Consider the following 11,436-nt stretch of genomic DNA (forward strand, 5'->3'; position numbering starts at 1 on the left):
CCTCCCTGTGCACACGTGTGTACTTGTACAACAGAGTGACAATAAACATCTTGAATCTCGAACTGGCATGAGGGTGACTAGGGGATGACAGAATTTTCATTAGTCAAACATGATCATTTTGCCAGTCAAGGACTCCCCTTTAAAAAAAAGTTGCATGGTTTGCTTTAAAAAAAGATATAATCTTTTTGTAACAGATGATCCTTTTTCTTAAAATAACGAAGATTTCATATTTGAATAAAGATTCCCCCCATTCTATTCCAATTCATTAAATTATATTTCCACATTGCTCGCACAAGGGTATGCAAGCGTGTGAGCCAGACACATACTGTCAATATGGACATGTGTGTAGGAAGACTTGTGCATGTGCTTGAGAGTGTGTCTGGGCATGCATGTACATGTGTGTGTGTGTGTGTGTGTGTGTGTGTGTGTGTGTGTGTGTGCATGTGCGTGTGCGTGTGTGTGTGCATGTGTGTTTGCCTGACATTTTCTCTGGCTCTATGGCGATCACAGGTGTTCATTCCTCCGAGCTTGTCTGATAGATTACCAGCTGCTGTCACCGCATAATCATCGACACACACCACAGAAACGATATTACACACATTCTGATTCTGATAAGACAGCTGTACACAGACAGACAGTCACACACACACACACACACACACAGGCACATTTCATACTACACTATAATAATGCTATCCGTCTCGGATGATGATGATGCCATATTCCAAGCTACACACATGCAGTCATATGAAACTATGAAACCCCACTCAGCTTTATATGAATCCTTCTCCAGCCTAATAAGACAGCAAATAGACATACTGCAAACACACTGACAAGCCGAGTTAAGGTAAGAGCTAATCAAAAGCTAGTGAACGCGAGGCTGATCTTTGTTTGATTTTTGCATGTTGTAGCCTATTGCTACAGTCGTTATTATTCATATCCCTCCCCAGGGAGCCATGTTCCAGAAATGGGACTATAGCAGCCCCCCATTCCACTCCACTGTCCCCCCCTCTTACACTCACTCACAAACACCCACCCACACACACGTGTTTGGAGTGTGGAGAAACGCAGCCAGACAGCTTCTCTCTCCTCTCAGTCTCTCTCTCCTCCTCTCCGTGTGGAGTGATCCAGCTCGTCTGGTCTCTCCTCCGTCACGCGCGTAATCAGCCCGCTCTATTTCATTTGGAGCTGTAATGAAAGCAATCCCAGCGCCTCTCACTGCAGCGCAGCCCAAATAATGAGGTCTGCCTCACCCCTCCTCAGCACCACCTCACCCCTCCTCAGCACCACCTCACCCCCCGTCTCTCACCCTCCCTCCCTCTCTCCCTCCCTCCCTGCTGTTAATGGATGGAGAGAGGCATGTGTGTGTCTGTGGGTGTGCGACGCATGCATTCCTGCCAGATCCCTTTGTGCTTCTGTTCCTACTCTCCGGGCTTGCGAAAAAGCCCCAGTGTTTCTATTGTATTAAAACACAATAGGCTATACTTTTAATCTGAATCCGTGGGAAGTGAATCAAAAACAAGACAATGAAGATTGCACGGTACTATATATAGACTCGACACTCTTTAGAAACACTTTATTGTTTTGAGCACACAGGTGAAATGCTTCAACACAGCAGGTAAATGACCATCGTACTAATGTAAACAACCCAGGCAATATAGTATAGTAGTAGACGAACAAACCCATCATCTAAAATCATTCCTCCGTTTGTTTTTAAGGTTAAAATGTGGCACACACACAGCGCTGCTACCAGGCAGCGGCATTGTGGGAACCCATTCCAGATGGCAAAAACACGTCACTCACAAGTTCAACTCGCCGACCAGCATGTCATCAGTTGGGCAGCCAAAAAAAATCTGGGATCGGAGCCACAGATACTGCAGGAATGGTGAGATTGCGGCCAACATTCACAGAGTTTTCTCAGAGTGATCAATGCTTCCCGATAAGGACTACTTTGCTTTGGCTGTGGCTCACGGCCCAGTTTCCAGTTTAGAGCTTTAAGTGAGCGGATGGGGAAGATGGCATCACACGCACGCGCACACACACGTTGCTTTTTGCAAACCCAGTATTGTCTTCCAAATTGCAGTGTCGGCAACCAACAAGATCCAAGTCAACAGGGTCAACACAAGTACCAACAAAACACTATTGTTGCTTCAGATGAACAACCTAAAAGCAAGTGACATGGAGACATACGGGTGCAAGCAAGTCTTCATCATATAGCAGCGACAGGACAGACTACTGTACAGACTCAAATCAGCGGGAGACATTCATCCATGAGCTACGGTACAGGTGTGGTTTTGTGCAGGAAAAGTTTTGAAATATCGCTGCTGTTGGGTAAAAACCTTATATCTTCGAAAAATAGCATTATTCTTAGATTGGCAACCATGAATTTTAGAAAAATCTACAAGGGGTTTTCAAATTTATAAAACGGCCTCCCAAGCGCAAGGGTGAAAAGCTTTTCTCATCTCATGTAACCATTCGATCCCAGAATAAATATGAATATCAGCAAAATAGGAGTTGCAAGGTGTTCACCTGACAACAGCAATATTCTACCAATGTTGATGAGGTGTTGTTGTAGAACAGCAGTATTTCCATCTCAATCTTCTGCAGGTCTTCTCTAGTCTCTCAAGCCAGTCAATCTCATCATGTCATCTCAGAGACAGTCTGTATTTCAGCCCATTCAAATTTGGACAGAGGAAGTTATCATCTTCCAAAGAAAAAAAACTTCAGACCGCCGGCAGGAAGTTCGATGGTATTCAACCAATCATGACACTCGGAAACATAAACGAGGCAGGTGATTGGATACCCACCTTATTTTGACCAGATATCCCGCCTTATTTCTTGACCAGCTTTGAGACCTGCCAAGTACAGACGGTGGTTGTCGGGAGTATATGGAAATTGCAGGAGCCAACGCGTCTTGAGACTAGGGGTGCGTTCCCATCGCAAGTAGTTCCCAGCGAAGTGGACTGCACAGGGTCTTCAGCCATATTACTTAACATGGCTGAATACCCTGTGTAGTCCTCTTCGCTGGGAACTACTGGCTGATCGGAACACACCCTCCGTCTTCTCTAGGCCGGAGCTGCTTTCAGAATGTACAAAATGTCTCTAAACCTTTCCTCGACCCTCTCCCTCTGTCGTTTCATTGAGACGTGAATGAAGCCATGTCAGATTCCAGGCCTGGACTCATGCTCCCCTTGGTTCAGAGAGGAGACTGGAGGGAGGAGTTACAGCAAAGGTGGCCTTCAGTTCCGGTATTGCATTTCACGTGAATCGATCGCCTGGATGTTGGAGACACTTGGCACATGTACAACAGCAGGGGTGGGTGAGGGCATCGGCCATCGGCGTGCTGAATCATCGGAAAAAATCGCCCAGTCCAATGAGAACGGAGCGCTGGCGGTCCAGTGGGAAGATCCCATCAAACATTCAAATCAATCGAGTTTTATAGGTGTCCGATCGCCGTGAAACCCCGGTGGGGGGGGGGGGGGGGGGGGGGGGGCAATCAGAGTGTCTGCACCAACACGGGGAAGAGCAGGGAGAGGTGCTCCGCGCCACGGATGGGTAGTTTGTGTGTGGTGTAGAAGTTGATGACCTCTGGGATGGTGTCAAAGGGCGGGCTGTTCTGCCCCAGCACATACTTGCCGTCTTTACACTGCGTGAACTTCATGTGCATGAAACCCTGGCAGCTCCTGTGGGCAAGAGGGAGAGGCAGAGAAGAAGAAACCATTTTAGATGGGGAGGGAGACGAGGGAGAGAGAGAGAGAGAGAGAGCGAGAGACCCAATATAGAAGTGTGAAAAAAGAGAAAAAGTAGGGAAGAGAACATGAAATGTGGGGCACGGAAACCAGCGCGCCGCGCGAAGCACATTTTGTCACATAATGACACTGTGGAAAATGACACGGCTGGATATACGCCGTTCTCTTTCCTGCATGTTTATGGCACATATCTAACCAAGATTTAACGCCATGTCAAAATTGATGGGAAGAGAGGGGGCGCAGGGGGAACGCAACGAGCGGAGGTAGAGACGGATGGATGAGTGAGTGGTGTAATGTTGGCACACGGAAGGAAAGACAAAGGGTGGTGATTATGATTACAGTGCAGGGCAGAGAGAGAGAGAGAGAGAGAGAGAGAGAGAGAGGGAGAGAGAGGGGGAGAGAATGGTGAAATTGTCGGGTTCCTCCCCTTTAAGTGCCTGTCGGCCGGGCGCAGGACGTCCCCTTTAAGAGGCAGTCAGCCAGCCATGATGTATGTCTAATTATAGAGGCAGAGGGAAAGACGAGGGCTCCAACTCATTCATCACCACATTATTTTAGTCAATCAAATCAAAGGACGAAGAGCAGTTGAAACACAAACACAAGAGCAGACGACAAACGGCCAGACAGCATCCGTTTGAGCAGCATGTCACTAGCTTCCAGGGCCACTTCATCATGCCAGCGCTCAAAGTTGACAGCATGCTTTCATCCGCGCCTGCTCGTTTTAGGGCTTCTTTCATGGCACATTACAACCTACCATGACACATTACAACCTACCATGACACATTACAACCTACCATGGCACATTACAACCTACCATGACACATTACAACCTACCATGGCACATTACAACCTACCATGGCACATTACAACCTACCATGACACATTACAACCTACCATGACACATTAAAACCTACCATGACAAATAGCATGGCACATTACAACCTACCATGACACATTACAACCTACCATGACACATTACAACCTACCATGACGAATCTCATGGCACATTACAACCTACCACCTACCATGACACATTACAACCTACCATGATGAATCTCATGGCACATTACAACCTACCACTGCTCTTTCATAAATATGCATGCTGGTTTAAAGCTGGCTGGCGTGTCTGTTTCAGTGCTGGCTCACATGGTGTGGTTCATGACTGTCTAATCTGAATGTAGGTGTGGTTCATGACAGGTGATACAGCCATCATGGCCCATGCACATGCCTGTTGTATCGTTGCATTAAGAAAGACGTTGTCCTTTCCTTTCGTGGCGTAAATGTCCACACAGAAATGGTCAATATTTCTCATTATAGTATCTCAGAATCTTCAAATATTCAGTTCAAAATAGTTGCTGTTGCAATCCCCCCCCCCCCACACACACACACACACACACATTCTAACATGCTTTTGTTTGTTTTGTTAAGACTGAAAGTTTTGAATCTGAAAGCTCCATGGAACACGGTTCCTCCTCCTACACAGCCAATTTTATGAGATTGTGTGTGTGCGTGTGTGTGTGTGCGTGTGTGTGTGTGTGTGGGTGGGGCGTGTGCATGTGTGTGTTTAGCCGTCACTCTATCCATGGACATGAGTAATGCATGAGCTTGTTGTATGTCAGCACAACATGGTGACACTGTGTGTGCCTAGCCTAGGTAAACCCAGCCACCACGTGACCTGCTCTCTCAGTTCCCAGTCACTAGTGACTGAGAACAGGTCTGAGAGCAGGTCACGTGGGGGATGGGTTTACCCAGGCTAGTGTGTGCCTCCCCCTCTTCTCTCTCTCTCCCCCTCTCTCTCCCCTTCCTTTCCACCCTGATCACCTCCTTGTGTGGCCCACAGAAGGTAATTCATATTCATTAGCGATTAAGGAGAGGCTGATGTGTGCACTGAAGTGTGCTCTACCTGCCTGATTACCACTTAGAAGGGCCCGGCGGGGCCGAGCAACAGGGCCACAGAGAGGGAGCGGCCGAGCCGAGGATGGGGAGAGTGAGGAGTAATGACGGGAGAGAGAGAGAGGTGTGAGAGGGGGAGGCCGATGGATCACGGTCGTAATTACAAGGGAGAGCTTTGACCAGATAAGCAGTATAGCGCCCTGCAAATGAGTATCGGGAGAAGAATCAGTACGGCAACGATCTTAAGCAGGGCCGATGGAGGAGGGGAGAGAGAGGGGGAGGAGAAGAGAGAGAGAGAGAGGAGGAGGAGAGGAGCGACAGATGGAGAGGTGTGGAGAATGAGATATGAGATCAGGTAGATCAAGCTGGCTTCGCCCACCCACCCCAAACAAACAGACACACACGCACATGCGCACACACACACACACACACACACACACACACACACACACACACACACACACGCGCGCGCGCGCGCGCATGCATGCACGCACACGCACACGACACACACACACACACACACACACACACACACACACACACACGGCATTCATTCAATTCAATTAATTAATGTATTCATTCAATCAATTCGGGAAGTTGTTTAGAATGATATAGATGGCGGTCTGCCTTTTGACCCCTTGTTAAGGTGGCAGGAGTCACAGTGTGTGTGTGTGTGTGTGTGTGTGTGTGTGTGTGTGTGTGTGTGTGCGTGCGCGCGCGTGTCTGTGTCTGTGTGTGTGTGTGTGTGTGTGTGTGTGTGTATGTGTGTGTGTGTGTGTGCGCGTGTGTGTGTGTGCACGCGTGTGTGCGTGTCCTACCTTAGTGACAGGGAGTATTCAGAGCGGCTGGTCTGACTGTTCCTGACCAGGTAGCTGCACTCTTTACACAGCATGAGCAGCGACTCTGCCTCTGAGCGGGACAGCGCACCGTGGTACCACCTGACACACAACACACACACACACACACACACACACACACACACACACACACACACACACACACACACACACACACACACACACACACACACACACACACACACACACACACACTCGTTATCACGTTTGTTGAATGTCAATGCAACTCATTGTGTCTGTGCCATAAGGCTGTATAGTATTGTTGGGCTAGTTCAATGCTCCTATTGCCTACCATTGTCTAACATGGCGAAGGGGGGCTGTGTCATCACTTGAATTGCGTTTCTCCACTTTACATGGCAATAGTAACGGGCAGCCTTATCAAGAATTCCACTCTGGGACCTGTTTTCATTTTTTTGCGTTTTCACCCCCCAATAACGCCGTCACCGTGTAAACGGAAGGCACTAACGCTAGAGAAGTTTGCCATTTTATGCGGGGAGCGTCGCCGTGTAAACAGGGCCTCTGAATATAGATGAATTTCTTGGCTTGTCCAAGTAAAACTCTTGTTATGAGGATTTTGCGAAATGTCAATGGACAAATTAATGGGAAATTCCCTCCCCATAGACCACATAGAGGTAATCTCACCATGGTGGGATGGTGGGACTTACACACTTACACAAACATAATCAAAAGACAGCAAGCACTGCAGTGACTGAGACCAACAGTCTCAGTCACTGCGGTGATATATATATATATATATATATATATTCTCAGCTGGCATAATGATGTATTGTCCTGAAACATGACATTCTACCATCTAACAGGCCCGACAGCCAAGTGTCCTGAGTGCTACAGGTTGAGGACGCTGCTGCGTCTGTTTAAAGCAGAGCTAAAGGGAAGCACAGAGCTCATAACAGCCCTTATAGTCCATGGGCCAAGGCTGAAATTTTGACATATCGGTACCACCTGAGGTGACCGCACGATTTTGTTATTTTTGTCTTCCTACATGTCTCTAGTTTATATTTTGGTATGATAACCCTTCCGATTTGGTAGCTTAAGGATAGTTATCACTCTGTAAACAAACCTAACCCCAAAAAATGACAAAACCCTGATTTCATCATATCTCCTGAACCACACATGATAACGCAGAAAATGTGATGTCTACCCCTATGTTTTCATGGTCAGGGATTACAATGACACCCTATACAACATCATAAACTGTTCACATGAATAGTTAATGGTGAATTCAGTGGTGTTTTGGTGAATTCAGTGGTGTTTTGAGAAGGATACAATGCAATTAGTCCATGGGCCAATGGTGAAATCGGTACCACCTAAGGGGACCGCACAATTTTTGTATTTTTGTCTTCCTACATGTCTCTAGTTTATATTTTGGTATGATAACCCTGCCAATCTGGTATCTTATTGATAGTTATCACTCTGTAAAAAACCTTCTCCATATAAATGACAAAACCCTGATTTCTGTGTATTAGTCCAGATGATATGTGAAAATCATGTTCACCTTTTCATAAAAGCATGAAACTTGGTACGCTTATAGTTTGGGGCCCCGTAAATCTTCTGAAATTAAGCCATCACAAAAATGCCTCATCGTGGCCATTTTAATTCCGCCATAAGTGAATTATGTAGTTTGCATCATATCTCCTGAACCACACATGATAACACAGAAAAGGTGATCTCTATCCCTATGTTTTCATGGTCAAGGATTACAATGATACCATATAGAACATCATAAACTGTTAAAGTAACTAATCAATGGTGAATTTAATGACGTGAGAAGGAAATCACAGTTTCTGATAACTGATGGTAGCCTATAACCTCAATTCCATGACCACTCTCTGGCTAACATTTTTTGATGAGTAATTTGGGTTAGGGTTACTTCTATGGGCCTTTTGTTAAAATAGCCCCCAGGCCCCTCCCAAACATCCTGCGACTTTCTGCCAGACGGCCAAATCCAAGATGGCCACTGGTACAATCTTGAAAATTTTACTTTTAAACCAGAGCACCTAGAATAATGTATGAAGACACTTTTCGGTGTAGGTCAACCACAAAGAATCTGATTCTGACATCAGTTTAACATTCTGACATAATTTTGACCCAGAATTCCAAGATGGCTGCCATCCAGTAGCGTGAAAACTTAACTTTTGAATGGCAACATATACGGATGTGGTGTTTGGGGTTTACCATTTTTAGAGTAAGGACGGAGATTAACAATGGTGAATTATAGCTATTTTAATTGCAAATTCATGCCTACCAAACATGGTTTAGTAATGACAATTATTGTGTTTTGAGGGTAATTTCATAATTATATTAGTCTCGCTGGCCAGCCTCCACTCCCTACCGGGAGAGCGCCACGGAAACAGGCAACTGGGATAAGCCCTCCTCTGCTCTACAGCTGCTCCCCATTGAAGCGACTGTTTCAGTGGCTGCCGGATGTCCGCTCCCGGCTTATTACAAACTCTGTCATTGGCTCCGACCACGTCAATCAGAGCAGCTTCCGCTCCCTCCTCCCTGTGTGTCGCTGTAAATAGTGCCCTGCCGCCTCAGTGAAAACAACAACGCTAACTAGCTAGCAAGCCAACGGCAGAAACCTACACGCTAGCTCGTTGCTACACGCTGAAAAGGGCAAGTTGGATTGTTGGAAGCTATTTTCAAAGGGCACTGCCGCTAAGCGCCGCCCATCGCAATCCCACTATGGAGACCTGCGTGGGAGGGGAGGCTGGCCAGCAAGACTATGGGATAGGTGAAGGTGAATAGCCTATGTCCATTGTCCAACAAGTTTTCTCAATTTTCTCAATAATTTCCCTCTTTGTGATGTGATAAAAGTTTCTCAGTGAGTTATAGTTGATTGCCTCACTGAATTATCTGCTAATATCCAATTTTAGCAGCAGAATTTGATGTCCTGGCGTGGCACGTCCGTGTGTAATGACATATCCAAAAGGAATTTTACTCTGCGCTGCGCTGCACAGCATAGAGATTATGGTGCGCTCAAGCGCAGCGGAGTATTTATCGCGTAAGAGGTGCTTTTTTTTAGCGCGTAAGAGGTGCTGCCCCGTATTCTGCGCAGAAACGCCTGATTGTGGCACGCCTATGTCCAGTAAAATTATAACAGGCGCGCGGCGTACCGCTTTTGCGAAGATAGGGCCCCCGGGACTTGCAAGAATCTGGTCAAATTCTACTCTCCTGCAGCATGGGCTGATTTAGTCTGCAATGAGTTCATCAGAGGCAGGCAGACTGTAGGGTGCGGAGGGTTGGGGAGGCCAGGTCAAACGGGAAGGAGTTGAACTCATGCATGCAGGCATGGCTCAAAATGGATGCGAAAAGGTGCAAACACACCAGACGCTGAAGTGACGAAGCATCTGGAAGCGCAGCCAGTTTCATTTTGGCGCACTTGTTAGCACATTAGACCGTTCAGTCAGACCAGCCGTGATGCGGCCGGCTCGCCCCATGCAGAGATTGTTTCGGCGTCTGATCTATTTTTGTGTGAGACCCGCGAGTGATTGTGTGAAGCCAGATAGGAAGTCAGTACAAGTTGTCACCGGCGCGGAGCAAAGCAGTGCGTCTGGTGTGAATGGCCAGGGTCCTGCTCGAGCTGAATTTCCACACAGCGGCACTTTGCGTCTGCAGCATCACAATCATCTTCCACCCTCCTCCCTGCATGCATGCTCCAACCAGCTCTGACTGACTGGTGGCGACCATTTATGGATTTCGTTTCCACTCCCTCCGTGTCGAATCTGTCTATCTCAAATGCCTGTGCCACTGTGAAACAACAGCATCAACAATGCTAGCTCGTTGCTACATGCTGAAAACGGTTGGATCTGGATTGTGCAATAAAGCAGGCCTGCTTGATACTTTTGGTGGATAGTTGTAAAGGTGAACGGAGCCTTTTTCCCCTATACCAGGGTGGAGGTATTAGCAGCCAGACTCTGCCGTTGTAGGGAGGGAGTCTGGCAAGCGAGACTACCCGGGGAGGAACTCAAGGTAGGAGCTGCTGAGATGGAGTGGAGCGCTACAAGGCAGTGATTGACCTGGTTGTGGTCAACTTGTAGACCTCCACGAGTTGCTGGAACATTGTGTTTTTGATGAATGTGTGGCCTTATTCAACGCCAACATCACATACAGGAAGACGCAGAAGAGCAAGCGCATCAAGAAGCTCTATCTCCAATCTGTAGGGCTGCAAGAACCCTACATCACTCTCGTTGACATGGGCATGATCTAGAGGATGGCAACTCGATCAGCAATTGGATCGGCAGACACAAGATGGCACCCCATACAAGTGGTCGGACTATGTCCACAAGGTGTCATCCATCATCCTTGCCCGCCATGGTGATGTTGACATATCATCTGTGTGATCGACTGGTATGACACAACATACTTGGCTAAAGATTATGAGCGGAATCTGATGATTCAGAATATATAGCTACAGCTAATAAAAAGAGCTTATTTTAGTTATCTGCATTCATTAAATATTTTAATGCAAGAAATCCTGGGGGTAGTTGGTACAGCAGTACCAAGGTAAAATGGGTGTTGACATTAACATCTTTTCAGTGAACATAATTCTGAAATGACTCCCAAAACATCCACCATTGTTAATCTCCTTCCTTGTGGTAAACCCCAAACGCACAGTATACCTTCCCATCCAAAAGTTACATTTCCACAATACTGGATGGCAGCCATCTTGGAATTCTGGGTCAAAACTATGCCATAATGTCAAACTGATGTCAGAATCGGATTCATCGTGGTTGACTTACACCGAAAAGTGTCTTCATACATTATTCTATGTGCTCTGGGTCAAAAGTCAATTTTTTAACATGGCGCCAGTGGCCATCTTGGATTTGGCCATCTGGCAAGGAAAATCCCAGGATCTTTAGGAGGGACCTGGGCGCTATTTTAACAAAAGGTCTATAATAAGTCAAGTCACTCAT

The 11,436-nt window shown here is 46.8% G+C and overlaps 1 protein-coding gene across 1 annotated transcript; it reads right to left on the reverse strand.

The window, feature by feature from the left end:
* Nucleotides 1–3,496: 3,496 nt before the first annotated feature.
* LOC310772137 (SH2 domain-containing adapter protein F-like) lies at nucleotides 3,497–6,580 on the reverse strand (the record flags this gene model as incomplete). Its single annotated transcript, XM_083664588.1, has 2 exons — nucleotides 3,497–3,683; nucleotides 6,461–6,580. Coding segments are annotated over 2 exons (307 nt in total), but the record flags the coding sequence as incomplete, so codon positions are not given.
* Nucleotides 6,581–11,436: the final 4,856 nt, after the last annotated feature.

The sequence above is a fragment of the Poromitra crassiceps genome (genome assembly GCF_964638095.1).
Source record: "Poromitra crassiceps genome assembly, contig: HAP1_SCAFFOLD_2071, whole genome shotgun sequence".
NCBI classification, from domain to species: Eukaryota; Metazoa; Chordata; class Actinopteri; order Beryciformes; family Melamphaidae; genus Poromitra; species Poromitra crassiceps.